The sequence below is a fragment of the Pelecanus crispus genome, chromosome 10 (genome assembly GCF_030463565.1).
Source record: "Pelecanus crispus isolate bPelCri1 chromosome 10, bPelCri1.pri, whole genome shotgun sequence".
NCBI classification, from domain to species: domain Eukaryota; kingdom Metazoa; phylum Chordata; class Aves; order Pelecaniformes; family Pelecanidae; genus Pelecanus; species Pelecanus crispus.
The window spans coordinates 8,055,154-8,077,488 of NC_134652.1; the positions used below are offsets into that span (position 1 = coordinate 8,055,154).

General features: G+C 37.3%; 1 protein-coding gene across 1 annotated transcript in view; it reads left to right on the forward strand.

The window, feature by feature from the left end:
• The first annotated feature begins 263 nt into the window (after positions 1 to 263).
• Positions 264 to 22,335, forward strand: part of RAB11FIP2 (RAB11 family interacting protein 2) — a 29,754-nt gene continuing 7,682 nt past the window's right edge. Inside the window, exons 1-3 of the mRNA XM_009480345.2 lie at positions 264 to 616; positions 11,974 to 12,416; positions 13,109 to 13,571. Coding sequence (XP_009478620.1) covers positions 264 to 616; positions 11,974 to 12,416; positions 13,109 to 13,571 — 1,259 coding nt within the window. The remainder of the gene's footprint in view (positions 617 to 11,973; positions 12,417 to 13,108; positions 13,572 to 22,335) is intronic.

The following is a 22,335-nucleotide window of genomic DNA, read 5'->3' on the forward strand; positions in this document are numbered from 1 at the left end:
CGGGCGCGGGGAGGCCGGGGCGGGGGGCGGGGGGGAGTAGCGTCGGTGTTGCGGGGGGGAGCCGGCAGCCCCCGGCATGGAGCCGCAGGTAGGGCTGGGTGGGGAGGGGGGAACGTGAGGACCGGCGAGGGCCACCCGCGGCGGGCAGCGCTGGAGGAAGGAGCGCGCCGAGCCCTGGCAGGTGCCTCGCCGTAAGCGCCCTTACGCGGCGGCTCGGAGACTTAGAGACGGTGCGTTTGCTGTTGCTGCCGCGATCCGCAAAGATGCTGCTAGCAGAGCAAGCCCAGAAGTGGTTCCCAACTCACGTGCAAGTTACGGTCCTTCAAGCCAAAGGTCTGAAGCCGAAAGGTAAAAATGGCAGCAACGATGCCTACACCATCATACAGCTGGGCAAGGAGAAGTACTCCACCTCGGTGGCCGAGAAGACCCTGGATCCCGTCTGGAAGGAAGAGGCCTCCTTCGAGCTCCCTGGATTACTCATGCAGGAGAATCCAGAGAAGTACATCCTGTACCTGATTGTCATGCACAGGTCGCTGGTGGGGCTGGACAAGTTTTTGGGACAGGTGGCGATAAGCCTGAATGATATATTTGAGGACAAGCAAAGAAGGAAAACGGAGTAAGTTGGTTTTTTCCTTTATGATTTGTATTCCTGGTACGCTTGTGCTTGGGGGGGGAGAATAGTAGCCTTATTATCAACGTACTTTGAAATTAAATTAGGACGTTTCTCTCTTCTGCCGTGTGTTCAAAGCCCCTAACAGAGTTATGTCATTGCGGCCTAACCTCTTCCAGGGAGAAGTTTACTGTAATCACAGTGGTTGCCCTGCACAGGGAAGGACTGTCAGTAACTTTAACATTTTTTTACAAATTCTTGTGTGCAACGTGAAGTCGTTACAGCTCATTTTGCTAAAGATTTTTCTTCGTTCTGCTCAGGGCCATGTCCCCATTCAACTCCTACCTCAATTTGAACCATGTATGAGACTCAGACTCCCTCGAAGCCTGGTAGAGTTCTCTTTAAAAATGTTTTCCTTCAATTGCTGCAAGTCAAAAAGACTGCAAGCATCTTTGAATATTTTATATTTATGTTTTAGTGGTCAATGAACTGTGACTTAGTGAAGGCTTACCACAGCAGCACAGTGCTTTTCTGATCCTGATTAGTCTTAGGCCGTGATCCTGCAGGCTGCTCTGTACAGCAGGCCTCAACAGAGAAGATTGAAGAGAAATTTCTGCTGTTGTAGTAGCCGCCATCATTACCTACATAAGCCTTTGTCGAAGAAAATTGCTGTTTGCCAGCAAGTTCTGGCACTGGAATGAAAAAAAAAAAAAAAAAAGGAAAAAAAAAGCATCATAGCAGTTTATTAGGCTGAACTGTAAACGTATCTAACTCAGTTTTTCAACTAACTTAAAATTGTTTATAATTTCTAGTTAGGACATGATGACACAAAGATGTCTGGTACCAGCGTAATTTATAAGCGCACTGCAGGCATGCCTGTGACTACATGATTCGTGTTTGTTTTAGCTACGCTTTTCCCACAGAAGTAGTCCGAGAGCAGCATGGAGGCCTGCAAGCTAGCTGTATGTGGGCAGTGACGTATGAGCACTGACAAATCTTTCTGCAGCGGTTAAAAAGTTCCTGCCCCAGGTGCCTTTCCTTGTCTAGTAGAGCCTTCAGTAGAGTAGAAAGGCTCCTGTGCCCAAATCTAAACTGTTAAAATTGAAGTCTGGTATTTCTTCTGATGGTGATGGTGGGTCTATGGTAAGGTGCTGGACTTTGCGTCAAAGCGACTAAGGCTGGCATCGATCGTCTCTCGCTGACTGTGCTGGGGAGGTGTTAACCTCCAGCAGAGTCCGAGCGGGCAGCTGGAGGCGGAAATGGGTGCAGCGACACCAGCCAGGTCTCGTTGATCAGACAACTGTTTCTGCAGAAACCGTCTCAAAACCTGGTCCTGCTTCTGTGCAGTGGCTGAGGGTATAGGAGCACCCAAGACAAGTCAAAGCTGCCTTTGCCCTGGTGTTTGTTCGGGGTTTTTTTGTAAACTAGATTTTTAGCAAAACAGTATGTTCACTAACCGTATAATAGGGAACAACGTGTCTCTGCAGAATCTCTTGTGGGTTCGTGGTCTGAAGTATTATACTTTTTAATTGCTTATCTTTTTAAGGACAAACCAGTTACCTTGATGCAATACATGGTAATGCCTGTAGCCTTAGGGTCTTAAATCCTATTTACACTTGATTCAGGAAGTTTCAGTGCTCTTTAGACATGCATCTTAAATATTCTTTAATCATCAGTTGTAATTATCTTGCAAGTCATAGGCAACTACTTTAGATTAAACACCCAGCTGCTCTACAGAGAAAAAGGTGAGTGAATGAAGTAGAAACACTAACTGTAAAAACTTTCTAAGTCTAGGTAGAAATACGCATTCAGAAACTGGGGGAAAATATGTAAATTATTCAGGTATTACTGTGAGTACCAAAACCTCTTTTCCCTTTGGGGGACCATCGCTTTTGCAGCAATTTTAGCAAAAGTAGTATTGGAGTCTTAAAAAATTATTGCAAAAATGTCTAAGTGGGATAATCAACATAGTCCTTGTCATAGTTAAATAAACATTCAGATCTCTTCAGTATTTTTATATGAAGTTGTGCTTAGCAGGGCTTCATAGGTGTTCTTTACTTTTTCGTTTCTTTCTCTGAAGTGTGAGAAAGGAACTCCGGCTACGTAACCGTGCAGCGGTGCTTCCCTAGACCACCACTGAAATTACCAGACAAGCTGTGCTCTGCCTGCGAGCTGTACTGCAGATGGGGGCCTATGGGGAAACCTTTACAAACAGCCCAAGTCCTATTTTCAGAAGTTACTCGAGCATTTAAGGTTGCAAATCTTATTAAAAGTTGATGGGTGTTAGGCTTCCAGAGCTGAACAGCCGTACTTGTAAAAGTCTTACATACGTGTAAAAGTGCGGATAGGCGGTTAGTGGGATTTTTGGCAGCACATACTCACTTAATGTCGATTTAAATTCTTAGGAGATAGGAGCCACTGAAAGTCCAGTTTTCCTGTTGGTGTCTTTAGGTGCTTAGAAACCTAGAAAATGTCCTTTTTGAAACTCACTTTTGAAAAAATAATTCAGAGTCCTTAAGCATTTAGATGTTTTTGAAAAGTTATCAGGGTTGCCTACTCGGATGCCTTTGTGGAATGTGTGTGTGTTGTTGCTGACTCCTTTCAGCATGAGTTCGAGATGTGGATGCAGTATTTGGATGTGTATGTGGGAGGAGGGCACACTTTCAAGAATATATTTGCAAATGTGATCTGAAACAAAACACTCTTTCTTTTCTTCCTTTTATTAAATCCTTTTTGATACAAAATATTCCTAGCCCTGTGTTGGCAGTAAACTAAGGGTAATATATTAGGACCCGAAGACCTTCTAGCCGTGACTGTGGTGTGGGAACTGAGATACCCAGTGCCTTTCAAGACCAAGTCCAATGTCTTTATTACCAAAGCATTCTGATGGTTGAAAGCTATATTCATTGTTTCAGAAACACTAATCTGTTTTATTAAGCAATGTTTTTACTTTCAAATATGTTCAACAGGCTTGTGGTGTTATTAAATCCAGAGTTATTTTCTCATGTTGATGTAACCTTAACATTTCTTGCTTTGTTTGGGGATGAATGAGATCCAGTTATTTGATGAAGTGTCTATTGGTAATATTTCTACTTTTTAATATATTTAATAGCTTCCTCTTTCCAACACAGCTGTACATATGGTGCTGTAAGAGACAGACTCAAGAGTCACCAGGGTATTGCAAAAAAGATATTTAATATTCTGCACAATGCTGAACCCTGTCAGCAATTCCCTAGTGCTTTTTTAGTAAGGAGGTATGAGAAGTGAAGGCTACCAGCTGATTTTTGATTCCTAGGAAGACCGTGGGGTGTGTGACTTTCAGTTTTTTGTATACATTTTTTTTATTCAATATTTTATAATTTGGAAGAAATAAATTTAAAAATTCACTGCAGCTTCAGAAACATTATGTTAGGGGCAAATAATCCTTTTTTCTGTATAGCTTTTTTGTCACTTGTCATACCTTAAGAAAAACACTCTCTGTAGTAAAGTTTTCAGGCCAGGCAGAGGCTCATGATAGGATTTGCGCGTCTTGTGTTCTAATAAACTTGATTTCACACAATATTTAATGAAATAAAGCAGTATATTTACTATAATTTGATAGTGAAAATTTTGTACGCACCATCACGCAATGGCCTTTTTCTTTCTTTCTGAAATTGATGATTTTTCAAATTCTTAAAAGTGAAAATTCCTGGAACGGTTAGATCCAGATGTGGCTCAGATGGTCCCTTACTAGGTCTCTTCCTGAGACCTCAGCCAAAGCATCTGCAGGATCCTAGTTCATTTTCTTTCTGTATTGGTGCAAAAGTGCCCATCACACTGTGCTAACTTTGTGAGTAAGTGTCTCTGGCATCTCTGCTGTAGTTGGAAACGGACAGGCTCTTTTTACTTCTGCTCTTTTCTCCAGAATTGCAAACTAGGCTCCAGATGCTGAGAGATTTTACTGAGGTTTTTTTAACAGTTCAAAAAGCTCGGGAGATACTGCTTTATTGGAAGTATATTTAGCATAAGTTTTCAGATCTTAGATTTCTGACATGGTTTTATTTTCTGCAGTAAAATCCTGTGGGTTTTTTTAACTCATCCTGAGAAATAGATGACAATTTTTTTTGGTCTGCTGTTGGAGAAAAAATATACCTCTCTTGCTCTCGCAGTTTAAATGTAAAGGATGATCAATGAATGTGTTGTTTTAAAGCATATATACTTTTTTGTAATAATTTCAATTCAGTTATAATTCATAGATGCCTTAATACTGCTGAAGATCTGACAATGTGTAACATCAAAACAAATTTTTGAACTATGGTGGAATAAAAAGTAATCATTTACTAACATGTCTTAATTTACTGAAGTATTTTTCAGTAGTTTTTCTTAATGACTGTGCTTAGGTTTTTTTCTCCTGTGTGCTAAATGAACACAGCAATAGAAGAACAGATTTCCGTTAGCTTTCACCATGATGTTACTTATTTCATTGGCATTTGCTTCATCCTTGTTGTTCTCAAATTCCACATTATTTATTGTCCATTCCTTTATTAGCTTTCCTGGAGGGCTAATGTTATTATACCTTCAGCTGATTTAAGATGCAACACTTGCCTGGAATGTTATAAATTTGAGGGGAGCAGGCGATGGTAGAGTTATTATTTCTTAGGGAAATTTTGTTGGAGGAGACATTTTTTATTTGTAACTTAATTCCCCTTGTCCTTGGTTTCTATAATACCTCAACAACACCAACACCAATACCCCTCCCCTCCCTCCCCCCCTAGATTGCAGCAGTGTTGTAAAATTGCTTATTTGAGCATAATACAGTGAAGGAATCTTGGCCTCACCTAAGATGCTTCTCCTCTGCTTACATCGATCATATAAAATAGTCAAAACCAGCTTCTCGGCAAACAAATAGATAAAAAGAATTAACGATTGACCACGATCAATACCCCTGCATTGTAAGCACTTATGTTTTAGTGCTGCTGAGCTTCCTGAAAGGTACGAAAATTGTGTGACTTTCTCCAAATTGATGTGAATGCCTTCTTGGCAGCCTTCCTTTTGGATAGGGACGGGTTCCCCCCTTTGCCTGCCTCTGCCCTGTCCTCTCTCTCATCTGTAGCAGCATAAGCAAGAGGCAGGTGCTTGAGTAGGTGGCTTCAAATGCAACTTGAATTATGAACAAGCAAACAACTACTAGTAAACAGATAGTATGATTGTCAAGGACTCGGGGCTTGCTAATGAATAATGCCTTTTTAAAAAATTATTCTACAAAACATAACACATTATGAACATTATTTACTATTTTTGAGTCTTACATTTAGTTTAAACCAGAAAAATGCGTTTTAGGTGATAAAACTAAATAGTAGTGGAAACGGCAGGCTGTAGCAGAAATTTTCAAAATGTGGCTAAAGTAAGAGAAAAAACTCATTCCACTCTGGTCAAAAGTGGGAAGAGTAGTAACACCAAAATTTGTTAAAGGTGCAGTAATAATGAGCATCCTGGGGGATCCATACGGATTTGTGCTGTTGCTTTTGTGGTACCACTCAGTAAATGTAAAAAAAAAAAAAAGGAGAGTTAGTAGCGAGGAACAGAAGCAAAAGATGGTTATGGGGGAAAACAGAAAGTTGCGCCCAGTTGTAGCTTCATGGGATTATACCAATATTTTCAAATTATCTAGTAATATTCCCAGCATTTACACTTTGACAACAAATGCAAGCACATCCTCTGAATAAGTCGTAATTCTCAGTCAGAGTCTGAGTGCCATCTGGATTGAAATACTTCGCCATTTTCTGTGCACACACACACATGCTTGAACACACGCTCAACTGAAATAACTGGCCTTAGTTCTCAATCCTTCAGTTATTTTGTCTCTAAAATAAAAGTTGTCATACATAGTCTTTAGCCAAAATAATAAGTAAACTAAGACCACTTAATTCTTTTGATTATAGTTGATGTTAGCTTAGTAAGGGTGTAGGGATATGTGTCAGTTCCCATATGTTTTGTGGTGTTACGATGTCACTCTCTAATACTTATTTTTAAACTCGACTTTGTATATCTCATTTCAGTTGGCTTCCAGAAAGTAATAGTATTCATCCTTGTGGGTGTCATCACCTATTTTAATAAATAATCTCTTTTCTTCTTCATTTCCCCTCATACACGGTGTAGTCTGTGCTCAGCCCCTTGCCTTAATTTTCCTATTTACTGACTTTTGGGGCAGTCTTTTCGGTATGGTATCCAAGTGATTTATCACAAAACATACTTCTGCATTTTTCAAAGTGCATTTGCTGCTAGTGAAAATGTTAGACGTTTCTGGGCTTTGGACACTGGGTTTTACCCATTAGCTGTGGACGTTTATGTTAGTGGGATTTTGTGAAGCAAGTTTCTTCAGTGTATCTAGCTTGGACATAGTAATCTAAGATGAAGTACTTCTTTCCTGTGACAGCTGATGGACGTGTTCTATCATTGGGATTTTAATGGTCTTTTATAGGGGTAGTTTTAGAAGTACCTGCTGGTGTAGAAAATTCTCCTCATCACTGTGTAGCAGATTAAAGTTGCTTAGCAGATCAGGATGCTGATTTTTACCTGTAAAATCAAGGTTAGAAGCCTTGTGGATGCTGTGGTGGTTTTGTGGCTTTTTGCAGAATTCCTTCGGTAATTTGTGAATTAAAATCAAGATTTTGCAAAAATCTTTGGGTGCAATCTAGTGATTTCAGCAAAGTAAAATTAGAGCAGCTCAGTAGACATTTCCTGGCAGAATGAAGGCAGAGTGGCGTATTTGAGAAGAGGCAAAATGAGTGGGAAAATTCCTTTAGTACTTTCAATCTTCAGCACCGGCAAGAAGGTGGAGTCAGGACATCATCTGTCATGCATAGGTTGAATGTGCTGGCTGGAAGACTTCTAATTCCTGTTGAAATTGATAGACAAGTATCCCAGTGGTTTTGGAGGCTGTTAAACTTTTAAGTATATAATTACAATGTAATTACAATGTAATTAAAATGACATAGTGGTTTTTCTTACCCATACTGTTACTATTTTTCTTACCCATTACTGTCAACCCGTCCTGCTCACTGTTACATGGTGAGCAGAATAGGTTATGTGATGCTTCTTCAAAGAAGAGAGAGGGTTAAGACTCGAATTAGGAGAAGAGAAATGAGATACTGGTTTCAAAATACTTGTTGAATGCAGGATAAAGGGTGCGATGAGAACAGTATAGATAAGTAAAAGTGAGTTGGAAAACCAAGTTAATGGGAAAAAAATGAAATCAGAAAAAGGGGAGGAGAAGAACAGTTGAAGAATTGTGTTGAAAATGTAAGTATGTTTGTAGATCACTAGCTATTTAGATGGCATAGGCAGATCAGAATTTTGTAACGTGCTTATTAATAGTAACTTATTTCAGTTTTCTCCTTCACTCTTCCTGTCTATCTTTACTAATGTGAAGGGTTCAGTACTACTAACAATACACAATTTACTTTAATAGTGTGGAGAAGATGGTTATTGTCTGTCTTAGAAATAAGGGAGTTTTGCTTTTCCACCCCTAATTGTAGGTATGGCCAAAATTGAGTAATTTTGTCATGGTTAGAAAATAGCCATGTTTCTTCAGATCAGGGTTTAGTTTTTCAGAGCTGACTGGTCAGCAGGACTTTTCCTATTCAGCCTTGAATGTTGATCTTCTCTACTTGTTCAAAAAAATTGTCAGCATACAGAGTGGCAATTTATATAATACTTACAAAATAAAAATGTCCAGAAACCTGTGCAAGACAGGCGAAGCCCATTAGCGCAGTCAAAAACAGATGAGAAAAAGAAGCAAGGGTTATTCTGATGGAAAGCATAGGGGAAAAGTCAAAATTAGAGGGTGTATGGAGGACGTTGTCCTACAGAACATTTGAAGGTGAGAGCAAGAAGTATGAATGTGATTCAGAAGGCAATAGAGCTTCCTTTGAAGTTGGGAAAATTTGCCAGACTTTGTACAAGGTCTGTTTAAATAAAGACTGTCTGCAAGACTGGATGTAATATTTGGTTATTAAATAAAAGGGCATCTGCTCTCATAAAAGCCACCCTGTTTTGTTCGTGTATGTTATTGGCTATTTTCCTACTTTGTACAGGCTTTCTATAGAATAAGCTCATGGCAGCCTGACAAATGGAGCATTTATTGTGGCTAAAAGTACTGTAAACAAAACCAAAATAGCAAGTTTTATGGGCTTTTATAATACATTACAATTTTTTAAATTGGCAGTGGTATAGTGGAATTTAGTATTTTAGGACCCAAATGTTGTTATCTGAAAGCAGTGGACTTCATTTTCCAGTTCTTTTTTCTATTATATACAGCACTGTTTTTTCTATTTGTTGCTCACGCCCATGTGTTGTAGAAACAGATTCTAATAAGAAACATTTACAGACTCAGTTGCTCATTCACGTGCAGCTCCACACAAATGCATTGCCTGCATTTGTTCTAATCTGTTTAAAAATGTAATTATTCACCTTTCAATTTGAAGAAAATCGTGATTCAAGTCTGCTTCTCATATTGTCTTGTTATGAGCTGAAGCATATGGAACCTTCATTATAACTAAACCAAGATAAACTCTCCAAGGTAACAAAGAAACCTCCTTGAAATGCCTATGAAAATTAAATATCTGTCTTTTATACAAAGATTTCATCCAGCGATCATTATTCAAATAGAAATTCCACTGAAGTCCAGAGGAATTTTGCTGGAGTAAAGAGTTTATGATTAAATTCTGTTGGAATCAGTAGTAGTGTTGAACCTGCTCCCAGCAGGTATGAGGTCCAGTCCCTTACGCCGTCCTGTTATCTTCCTAGGGTAAGCAGAGTTTCTTTGTTTTCCCAGCTGAACTTATTTTTAGCGTCAAGTTCTTCAAAGTCTACTTTGAAATCAAATCTATGAGCTGCAAAGGCAATGTATTAGTTATGTGCTGGAATTCTCTCCTTCAGACCTGGTGAATGTCAAAATAGTATGTGGAGGTCTGCTGTTAGCAGGTGAGTACTGGTAGTGACACAGAGTGGTTGTTGATTCATGATAAGAATGTCAATAATTGAGTTAAATTAAGTTTTAAAAGAAAAGGCTTTCTTCCACACAGCAAAAGCTTAAGAATTCATGTCTTGATATTGTTCTAAAGCAAGTTAACAAGTGTCATACATCAGTGTTTGTAATTCCTAAGTAGAAACATACGAAAATTCAGCAGTCGTATCAGAGATACGGAGTTAATGTTTGAGACCTGCGAGGAGAGGGAAAGAGGGAGAAGGGGAACATGTTTTCCTGCAGTGTAGGCTGAGCCGTTAAATTTGAATGTCAAAAAGTGAGGTCCTGTCTGCTTATTAAGCCTCTTAAAACACTCATAAGCCTTATTTATATTCATATGTATGTTTATGTTTAGTGTCCGTCTAAGGAATCATGGGGAGGACTTTCTCAGTTTCAGGGTGGTTTTTGGTTTGGGGGATTTTTCTGCACAGGCAAGATCTGTCTGAGCAAGGGCTTGCTCATTATGGCTGTGTATCGTTTTTATTTTTTTTAAGAGAATATATGAACATATTTTCTTTTAAAGAAGAGTTTTAAAGAAAGTAGGCTATCTTGTCTTCCAGTTTTTGCGATATTATATATCACAAAAAAGATTTACTCTTGGTTCTGTTGTGTGTGTTTTCTGTAATGACTCTATAGATGACTTAAATTGTTTCTGGAATCAGTTACCAAGACGTGAAACATTATTAACTAAAAGGAAAAACAATCCATCTTCTTCAGACCCATAACATATTTCAGGTTTTGCATTTAATTTAAAATACATAAACGAAGTTACCTCACAACAGAAGAAAAACTTTCTTCCTAAAGGTTTAATTGTCCTCCTACCAGTTTGAAGTTCTGGATCTACAGGTCTGGATTCATGTTGTCCAGTGCCAGGACAGAGAAGGTCTGATATTTCTTAATTGTTCTGATTTAGTATGGGATATAAAACCTTTCAGACATCACAAAGCAACAAAAAAAGTCATACTCCTCTTTATCCTTTCATTATTTCTTTGGTGGGTCACTTTTAGAAGTATTTTCTCAACTCAAAATAGTATCTCTGCCTGAAAGTTTGATATCAGCTGTCACCTCTAAAAATATTTATGAAATCTGAAAGGAAGTTGAGGGTTATTTTTCTCCTTTCCTGACCTTGTTTTCTATATTTGACAGTATTGAATAATGTATGTATAACTGCATGATCAATTTGGCATCTGTGCAGATAGGCAATTTCATTTCTTAGTCTCCAGTTCAAAAGTTACTTTATCGTGATAATGCACTGTTGTGTTAGGGTGTGTGCATGCATTTCTGCTGGTAGTGGGTTTGGAGCACTTCTTTAGAGCTGGCGGATCTGAAATATGTCCTTGTGCCCTTTTTGAAATAGGAAAAGGCTATTGATGATGGGTGTGGAGAAGGGATTGTCTGTCAGTCATCCATTTAGGTGAAGGAAGATTGAGCCATAATTCTGCAGGTGCTTCCATGGGACAGTGGGGGCACCATAGGGAATGAATAAGGTGCTTGGATAATGATAAAGCCCTTCTTGGATCCGGCAAAGACGCACACTTGGATTTTTGAAACAGGTGATCACACCTTTGATCTCTTTTCAAGGAGTGGGGGTTTATGTCATGGTTCCAAAGCCTGTGGAAATATTTCTGCAGTTAATCCTACTGGTGACCTGCAAAAGAAGGGACGGCTGTTAGATACACCTACGCACTCGCTGTTCTGCCACCAGTGCTCGTGGAGTTACCGTCAACGTTGGCAGCGGTTGCAGTTGCAGAACTGAAATGATGGTTGACTGTTCAGGGGTCTCAGATATTTCTTTGCTAGTGCTAGTGCAGTTGACATAAATCTTAACCAGTGGTTAGAAGGAAGGGACGGAGGGGAAAAATGTTTGCTAGCATATAAACCTGAGCACAATAAAAGGAGAAAAGATTACTAGATGAAATATTTGCCACACAGTATACATTCATGTAATATACATCACTGCTAAATGAAGGCCACTTGAAAAATACCAAGTGTTCTTTTAAATAGCAAAATAAAATATATTTGTATTTATAATTAACATTAGATACAAATTCTCCTTCGTAAACAGATGTGAGCCCATTAGCTTTGATGAAGTTTAGTATCTTCCACAGAGTTGATTTTGGTTCTTGAAGTAGCTGAACACTGCAAAGAGCTTTGTGCTTGCTTAGTTACTAAGTTTCCTCTTCAAAAGCAAATATAGACAAAAAAGTTTTTCAGTACAGGGATGTTTTTAATTTTTGGTATGGAATTTGGTTTTCATATTTTAAATTATACTAGCCAGATACATTAACCAACTGACCAGAGTTTAATGACTAGCCTCCAGAAAACACAACTTAACTTGCTTTTTTTCTCCTTTAAGGTGGTTTCACCTAGAGTCCAGACAAGGGAAGAGAACTAAAGACAGAGGAGAAATAAAGGTCAATATTCAGTTTATGAGGAATAACATGACAGCAAGTATGTTTGATTTGTCAATGAAGGACAAAACCAAATCCCCTTTTGCTAAACTAAAAGACAAGATGAAGGGTCGAAAAAGCGACGGGACGTTTTCGGATACATCCTCTGCAATCATCCCAAGTACTCACATACCTGATGCAAATGTAGAGGTATGTAGTGGTGAAGTACAAATGAAATCAAAACCCAAAAAACCGTTCCTTTTGGGACCTCAGCGGCTATCCTCAGCTCATTCGATGTCAGATTTAACAGGATCGCATGTCTCCTCAGAAAAAATGAAATCCAGCACAGTTGGCTACTCTCATCTTTTCAGGCGTCAGCTAGAATCTTTTGGTTCGGTTGATGAAGGTGGTAAGTAAAACTCATGACCGTTATAATTACAGTTCACTGCTATTAGAGCATTCAAAAGTCTGTTTCTTTATGAAGCAATTACAAGGCCAAAAAGTTAAGAATTATTGCTGGCCTATTTTTTTTTTTTTACTTCCATTAGTTGGTGGTAACTCATAATTGCTGTTTCTGAGCATAAGAAATAACTTATATTGGTCATAATATATAATAATTTAGCATTTTTCTTATGTCCTCATTTGAGAGTGTGTTGTGGTGAAGCATCGCATTCTAGAGGGAACTCTAGGCAAGATAGCATCTTGTGAAAAAGAAGAGTCTTTAAAAAATTGAAAACTATCACCAAAGTTTTAAACCTTATTTATACAAAGAACTGAAAATACTTTGCATTGTTCAAAGTTACTATGCAGCAACTGTTGCTTTCTGGAATGGCACAGTAGTCATAGCTGTCTTCTTTGTAGAACTTAGTTTTCACACAGGAAACAAAAATTTGCTGTAGTGTCTATCCATAAACATTTCTGAACCATGAAGTCAAGGCCACAGCTCTTCATTTTTTCTTTTAAATAGCTTAGTTACTCAGCAGTGTTTTGAACTGAGACTCAATGGCAAAATTTCTAGACCTAAGCTAAATGGGTTCTTTGCATGTCATAACTATGATACCGTGTCTCACTGATAGTATACTAATGACAGATTGTTTGCAGGGAGTCTAAAATCTCCACATAGAAGGACATTAAGTGTTGATACTTCTAAAATGAACCAGCTTGACAGCACAGCTGATGAAACTGCACTTGAAGCACAAAACGACCCATTTACCAATGTGAGTGCTTCGTTACCCCAAAAATTTGCTACACTGCCAAGACAGAAGAATCCGTTTGAAGAAAGCCCAGCAACATGGGATCAACACATAAGTCTGTTTTCCAAACCTGTCGAAATCAGAAAAGAAATTAAAAAAGAGAAAAAAGAGAAAGTTAGTCTTTTTGAAAGAGTGACTGGAAAAAAAGATAGCAAGAGGTCAGATAAACTTAGCAATGGGGGATCAGACAGTTCTACTGACTTGAAATCACCTAGTGCGTTTGGTGAAACTCATCAGGAGAGTTTTGATTATGATTCGACTAATCCGTTTATGACAAACTTCAAGCCTACAAGCATGTTGCCATCTTCAAGGTAGGTTTTTGCTGTATTTTGATCTGATATCTTGAACATGTTATATAAATGAAAATGTGAAGTGTTGAACACAATCTTTGTGCTTTATATACATTTATATCATTGCTTATCTGTTTCTAAGTAAAAGTTATGAACTTTTTATATAGTTTGATCTTTTCTTACTTCATTTTGAAGTTACATTTATGTTACTAATATGTACTGTGAATGTTCTTGGTTACTTGTGTTTGTGGAAGACCTTGTTCGTGCTTCAGAACGGGTCCTTCCTGAAAGTCTTCTGCTTTCACTGAACACTCACTGCTAGTTATTACACTGCCCAAAGTCAAGGTTTTAGAGGGAAAGGTTTCAAGTCTAAGGGAAAGGTGAAACAGAATAAATAAAAAGGATGAAGAAAATGTGAGTAATGAAAACAAATCCTGTGGATGTCACCACTTGGGTAAAAAATGGATTTAGATTCTATGTGTTAAAGCAGAGGAATTGAAGACCATTCTGTTTTCTAAATGGGAGCACCCACATGGGCACTTACCACGCTTGAATTCATTTGCCTCGCTGTAGCTTTGCTGTGTTCCTATGTATTCAAGTGGTTGCACAAGGCAGCAGTTTATGTGCTAAGCAGAGTGAATTAAGTTACAGGGGCTGATAAGAAACTTTGATTTAAATAATCCATTTTAATCTCTGTTTGTCTATCAACAGTTAACTTGTTTTCCTTAAAAAAAAAAAAAAAAAGTGTTTCCCACAGTTTGTTTCCTTTCTGGCTTTTGTTTGCTAGTGAGAAAAATACACTCTATATATACACACACGCACACACACACACTCACACATACACCCCACATATACTGTTCCCGATGGATAAATACTGAAGCAGTTAATTATTTAACTCGATTTGCATTCTCATTTTTTTTCCTGTATATTAATGCCAGAAATTAACAGTCCTTTTTTTTCAAGGTAATGATTCATTTGGTAGAAATTGGATTTAAAATTATAATGCTCCAAACTGGAATTTTAAGGTTGTAAAATAAATCACCATTTTAAATTGAAAACATGGTTCTAACAAATGCCTTTTCCCTGTCTATTAATTCATTAATTAATGACACAGTAGTATTTTCTTTTTTAAAAAAAAACAAGTAATTTGTTTCTTGTTATCTCGTTCTTTAAGATTTTAGAACAGATTGATCTTATTGTATCCCAACTCAGTTTTATTCATAGGTTAGACTACATGCATTCCTGATTCAAACTTACAATCATTTTCTCAACAAAACTAATCATGGATATGAATTAGATAAATAAACTGAAATGGAACTGCTATAGAAAAGATTCGATTGCTAGAAGCTCATACAGACTTCAATGAATTATCTTCTTAGTGTCTTCTACAAGTCAAGTCAGTTCCTAGTGTCTCAAATAACATGTTTACAGGCAGAGTCTTAGAATATTATTTATTTAATAAAGGATTTCTCTAGATTAGAGTAAGGTTAGGATGTAGCTTGGTTTGTCAGAAGTTAAACTGCCATTTAAATAAGCTCCTTTAAAGAGAAGTAATTTAAATAACAATTAAAATTACATAGCATTTAATTTTTTAAAATGAAAAATGTATTCAGGCAGATGCTAGATACAAGTAGTGAAATCTTTTGAAGTTCTTGAATGCAGCAGATCTTGATAAATATAAATCTTTAACGGTAACCATGATGGGCTTTTTTTTCTTTATTTTTGTAATTAAAAAGCTCATCACAGTGCCCATTCAGAAGGACTCTCATCATTTGTTCCCCCTCTTTGTATGAGTCTCTTACTAGTTCTTGACTTTTATGTAAATATAAACTTTTGATAAGACAAATAGATACTCTGTTATTTTCAAAAAGCCAAAAGTAGTAAACTTTTTGACCTTTTCTATAAGACAGGTATTATGCAATAGTGTCTAGCACGCAATAATTTAAGTTAGAAGCTCTCGATTTTTACATGCTCCAGTATTATGTTCTGTGAGAATCTTTTAGAATAAGTTTACTTTCTTGCAAATGTATCTTGTACAATGATTTTCTTTTGAAGTAGAAACTAATACAAAATGTGCATATTTAATAAGTTTACAGTTTAAGTTTACCTTTTATCTGTGAAGGATTTGTTGAATAGAATCCATTTTTAATTTTTGAAACTAGTAATACTGTGAAGAAAGAATTGTATAAATCTGTGGGCACAAAATAAATGAGGTTGAGTAACAAATTCAGTATGCAGAAAGCATGCACAGGGAATTTGGACTTTTGAGTTGTTTGAGTTGTTTTTTATTTACTCTACATGCTATTAAGCTCTTTTGGATGGATACCATTTCCGCAAGTAAACCAGGCAGTATCTTTTTATTAAGGTGTGTCCAAAATCAGCCTTCCGGTGTGGATGAGGAGTTTGCTTTGCAGGTGGATCTCCCTGTTAACCCCACTTAGCTAAGCCTTTGTTTGAGTGATGGAACGGTCCTGGGGCATGTGAACTGGATCCTGTCTGATGAAACTCAGCTGGGAGATGTATTCCAGCAGCACTCTGTAGGCACAAAAGGGTGTTCAGTCCGTGGGACCAGGCTGGAGATAGTGCAAAGTGGAAGAAAAAAACCCCACAGCAACCCTCTTCCCCCACCTTCAAAAAAAATGACCAAACCCAACTCCTTCATGTGCAGAGTGTGAAGGTCAGGTTCTTGGCCCCAGCGAACCGATGTCTGTAAAGTTAGTGCGAGTCTTTTGGTGAGCTTCGGGTCAGGCTCAAGTCTATCCTAATTAATTGTGTTTGGTAATGTTGACTAAGCAGTAATGCCGTGCAGGGCAGCAGCTCATAACAACGTCGCTAACTGGTGGCTGGGCGAGTTGCAGAATGGAGTTGCTGAATAGCCCTTCACTCCACCGTGCTAACCGGCTGCACCCATACTCTGTCACTAACTACTCTTGTTTAATAATTAAAAGAATGAAGATAAATACATCTTCAATGTCTTTCTCAGCTGCTGATGCGGAAAATCTAAAAGTGGTTCGGCAACAGTTACAGGATTTTTTTTTTTCCCTAAAAGCAAGAAGTATCCCAGGATTATTGGAAAATTATTATTTATCTTTATCACTATTATTTGTTAGTATTATTTCAAGAAGGTTTAAGAAGTATTTGGGAAAAGCAAAACAAAACCTTCCTGGTTTGTGTGTAATACTAGTTGTCAGAAAATCACCAAGTACGGACCCCTAATTTCTATTAATCTCTGCTCTGGCAAAGGCTTGTTCTGTGGCTTTGGCTAAATCACTTCGTCTCCCTGCTCCTGATCTGTAAAATGGCGATGATATTTTGTTACCTCTTACAAATGCCAAGTGGATAAATTAGTATTTTTTAAGGGTTTTATAGATGAAGTATTACTGAATTACATAAGTGTTAAGATTGGGGGGGGTTTATTGTCTGGTGTAGGTGTAATATAGATATTTATGAGCTGATTTCTCGACAATTTAAAAATCTTGGAGTCTGACAGTGAAACAAGAAGTGCTGTTTTTGCAAATATTACAAAATCGGTTCGTTCCAGAGGATTTGTATCATACAGCCAGTGAAGAATTTTTAAGCACACAATGTGTCAAGTATTTTTAGTCAGCATTTCATTTACCAATGATAGTTTTATCTTTGTACTTCTTAATCCACTGCTTTGAAACTTTTACCTACTACTATCTTAAATTGCATTCATTCTTACAATCGCTGCTATTGTCATGGCTCTCAAGAGGTTAATTTGCAGTCAGGAGCCACGTGGATTTTGTATTGAACACAGTTAAACAAATTGAGGGTACTCCCGGAAAACAAAGATTGTTTTGCGCCATGACCAAACCTTGCGCATCATTTCTCTGAAATTGTTTGTGTTTAGGAAAATACACTACAGCAGGCTAATAAACTGATGTGAAAATTTCTCAATTTACACCAGTTGACAAGTGCTAAAAGAAAAGCATCTTTAATTTTAATGTGTTATTAGGACCTTTTTAGAGAGATTGTACAAGTTATTAACAAGGTCCTCTGAGACAGGAGACGGGTAATTAACAAGACCTACAGAAAGAGAGTTTGGGTAATTAACAGGATCTTAGGCACTGGACACAGGGAAACAAATAGTCCAATATTTAAAGCTGACAGGTTGTTACTAGTCTGATCAAATTCCAGATCTGGGAAACTGAACTCATAGGTGTTTGGGAGCTTTCTAAGACACATTATATATATTACATATATACACACAATGTTAAGTGTGTGTCTGTATATACATATATATGGACATATAGAGAGAGGTAGATTAAAATAACCTTTTGAGGTAGCACTTTCACGACCTAAGTATTGTTAAACTTAGAGAAGACAAAGCTTGTGCCTACATACTGGTTACACTTTGTCTCAAGTTCTTGCAGTAAATATGTTCCATTCTAAGCACTGTGGAAGATGGATTAGTGGAGGAGAAAAAAATGTGTATCTTACTAGGATTCACTATGACAATTATGAATAATGCTCATATTTATAACATTAGTTATTGGTCAATTGGAGCATAAAATACAAAAATATTATTTGATTATTTCCTGTGTTCTTTTCCTGCTTCAGCCTTTTTTAAAAATTGCAACTCAAAAAAAACCCAACCCCAACTCACCTCTTTTGCATCTTTCTGTTTTCTCTGTCATTTCCAAATGCGGTTCTTTTCTTCAGCATCTCTCCCCCATACTGTCATCACACATAGGTGTTAGAGCTGCCTGCCTCTCCAGTGATGCCTGTTCCAAACAAATCAGTATCTGCAGTTTCATTTTTCCCAACGGATGCAATGTTTGAAATAAGTGATTCCAAACATTTGATACATCCATTACTATATTTGGGGGGTAAAAAAAAAAGTGAGGTGCCATGAAAACATGAGGCTCTTGATAACTGTAATGTGTTCAGATCATATTAAATTGTTAAGTCTAAAGAACAGCTGATGTCTGTTACCTTTCAGCAGATACTAAAATTTTGTATGTGTGATGGTCAACTAGTTAGAGAAGCTTTTGCGAAACCGTGGTGTTACTCTGAATTTCTGTGTTACTGCTTGTCAGTTGAGCTATGATAGTAGACCAGGTGCCTGGCTCTAGTCAACTGCAGTTGTAAAGTAAAACCTGTTAGCTTAAACCACAGTGAAGATAAGTTATTAGTGCAATAACCTCAACATCATCAAAGATAAATGACTGTTAAATGGTTTCAGTCTCACCTGTTACATATGACGTGCCAGAGGCATAGTTACTGGCCACAGCTCCATTGGAGTGAACCCCAGAAGCTGCCTGATCAGAGCAAAGGGTTGTAGTGGCTGTGTATTTCTTTGCCAGGTAGGTCATCCTTTTCCAGTGTACAATATGACTCACTGCTTTAAATTTTCGTACACCTTGTTCAGAAATGTTGATCTCCAACAAGTTTATTACTGTGCTTGCTAGAGTAATAAAGTCTGTTCTGACATTTTAACATATATTTCTCTGTTACAAAATGGCATCAGGTGAACTATGCTGTTTTCAGAATTTTGTTTCCTCTGTCAGCGTTAGCGTGTGTTATTTTAAGAACAGCGTACTTCTGCATTGCTTTTCTTGAAATGAAAAGATTTTTTTCAGTTCTCTATTGGAAGTTGACTAGACTTTTCACTAGTCAGCTGTGATTATAGTCTAGGTAGTATATTGATAGACTACAACAGTGCATTAATTATACTGTAGACTGTTAATATTTGTTAATTTGGTGTGGTAAAGCTGTCGGTAGGACATTTCAACAAAACAAATACATTACAGGTACGTGAGAGGTAACAGGAAATGACAGAACAAGCAGAAGTTGTGCAGGGATTCTTAGTCTCCTGGTCTGTCCTGCCAAGACTGTTACCATCCGATTTAGAAAGATCACTGCGTGTGATGAGAGAACAACGAAATCTTGCCCAAAGCTACGATAAAGCAATGGTCACAGTATTTGGGATATTACTAGGGTGGTTTGGAGCAAGCAGTTCCTAGAGAGAGATTGTAGAAATACTTTGTATTAATCTTGACTTTTACAGACTCTTCACCAGCAATCACTTCTAATTAGTTGTCTGTTTTAGGAACACTGTGGAAAGTTCATCCTGCTGGCTGCATGACAAGAGTTTTTCAAGCTTTCATTGTCCGTAGGTGCACATTAGGGCATGTGAAAACGTTTTTGAGTGGATGCATGAGGCATATTATCTGTCCCAAGGGGGAATGCACTGCCTATTCTGTCTTCTTTAAAAAAAAAAAATTAAATAGTTGTATCTAGTTTCTGTATTAATAAATGCAGAAGCTATGTAAAATTGATGAACCTTTTTTTGTGTGTTTCATTATAAGAACTCAGAATTAGTGTTATTTTTTAAGCATTCAAAAATGGTTCTGGAAGTTTCAATGCCAAATTTTACTTTGGGGTTGTTGGGTATTTTGGTTGACTTATAGATCTCTAATGGTAGGATCTTTTAGTGGAGGTGCTGGCACAACTTTTGTACTAAAAGAACTTTAATGGTCTCTTGAGGATAAAACTTCATTAGTTTTTTAGCCATGGCACAACTGCCTAGTAAAAGGAGAAATATTTAAATGCTTAAAAATACTAACTTTTTATGTAAAACTGTTGCTGTTTGTTTCCAGAAACTTAACGTTCGGTTGAGTGCACTGTGTAAGATGGCTTTGGAGTTTAGAATGTCTCGTAAGCCCTGAATAAGTGAATTTGCACGAGTAATGTGTCCAGCAGTGTGCAAGTACAAGTGCCATTGTTTAGAGATACTTATATTTTTGGAAGGAGAAGGCTGGCGTTCTTATAGAGCTCATGAATGCAGCCCTGTATGCCTCCAGTTCCCTTGGTCTGTCTCCAGCAGTATCAGCCACATCAGTATCAGCCACCAGCGTACTGTGGATCCAAATTCGTGTCTGTTTTTGAAATGAAGGAGTTTATACATAAAGGCAAAATTTTGTTAAGTTCTTCAAGTTTTTTTAACTGAAAACTTTTATATAGTTGCATTGTCATGTTTCTACTGCACTAAATTTGAAACACGTGTGAGCCGCAAGAGAAAAGGCTCCTTCCTTGAAGTGCATATTGTTCAGGACCATTATCAAGCACTGCATTGTGAGACTGTAACTCTCATGGAACCTTCTGCCATCTTTAAAGGGCTCCGTAGAGTACAGCAGTATACTCATGAACAGACCGTTTCCAAAGCAGTCTATGTAAAGAATATGTAGCTTGAGAACAAAAGTTTGCAAGAAAAGTTTGTCTTACATTCAAAGTTGAGGGTTTTTCGTCCAGTTTCTTAGCTCTTGGCATGAGACTTTATAGCAATATTAAGAAAATGGAGTAAAAGCAACAAAACCTGATATTCTTTTTGTGTCCTCCTGGGGTTACACAAACTCCAGAAGGCCTTGGAGCATGGCTTGACAGCAGGACGATTTATATAGTGAAGTGTCTTAAGTGATGTTCCCCAGAATCTGATTGGGAAATAAATGGTAATATGCTTACTCCATACTTGTTTAGCTGCCAGACATGACAGTCATTCCTTCTCAGAGTATAAAGTGATGTCTGCATTGCCAGGCACAGCAGGCTAATAATATTCTATGGAAAGCAAAGTTTCTGAATTTCATTAACTGTATCTGATTTTATTCATTTCTTTTGTTTTTCTAGTACACTGGTAATAACTTAAACTGCATCCTAATATTTCAAGGTTTTGATACGTGTTGTGAGAATCCAAAGAAAAATGCATAAGCAATGTAATAAGAATCAGTCCAAAGACTGAGAAGTAGGAATAGGAATAATTTTTCAACTCTAATGGAAAATGAATATGGTGGAGCTTTGCTAAAAAACTTGTACATGGTTGTTCCATATTAAAGGAAAAAAACTTAAAGCTCGCACTGAGCACATAGGTTTTATGGTTATTTTACAAGATGTCAAGTTAACAAAGAAGATTTTGATACTTTGAGTAGTAAAGATTAATGTAAATGTTGTAGTTTTAATTTCTAATAGTATACAGTACAATGATCATGTAACTAATACGAATAGCTAAAGATAAGTAAAAGGCTTTTGCTCCTTAAGAAAATATGCTTTCCATGCAGCATAATTTAGGAGTCTGATTCCCATTCATTATGTTGTCAGAGTAAATGGTTCAGGCACTAAAATGTTTAAATCAGTTATAGGAAAGATTTTTTAAACATTGTTTTAATCTCTAGGCATTTAGAAGCTAAATATTTAAGCAGCCACTAGACCTAATGTTTGAATTTTTAACTACCATTAAACTTCAAAAGACAAAATTACAAGCTCCAGTCATAAACTAGAGCCTGTGATACATCCTAAACTCACCTCCACTGTGTTGAAGTTTCTACAAATAATCAGCACACAATCTAAGTATTTAACTACCTCATAAAAAGTAGGTGTTACAAAAAAAAAGTTTCATGTAGTTCTAATGAAATGTATTTAAATAGGGAAAATAACAAGAAAGTATAAAATAATATGCTTGTTAGGATTATGAAATAATCATCCAAAACACTCCACAGAATCAGCATTATAGTATGTCTGTCTCCATTATTAGTTTATTCTATTTTTATTTCTCATCATTTTTCTCCCCCCAGCAACATGGAAATAAGGAAGAATTCTCATCTCAGATAAGCTAAGATTTAAATCCAATCTAATAAAACCCCAGAAATTCAAACAAACTTTACTCTTCAGTAAAAATGGCCATGTACAGAGAAAGTTGCAATAAAATAATGGGTATGATTTAATCTGGTAGAAAATACTGATACAAAGCAACTGTTAAGGCAGCTAGTTG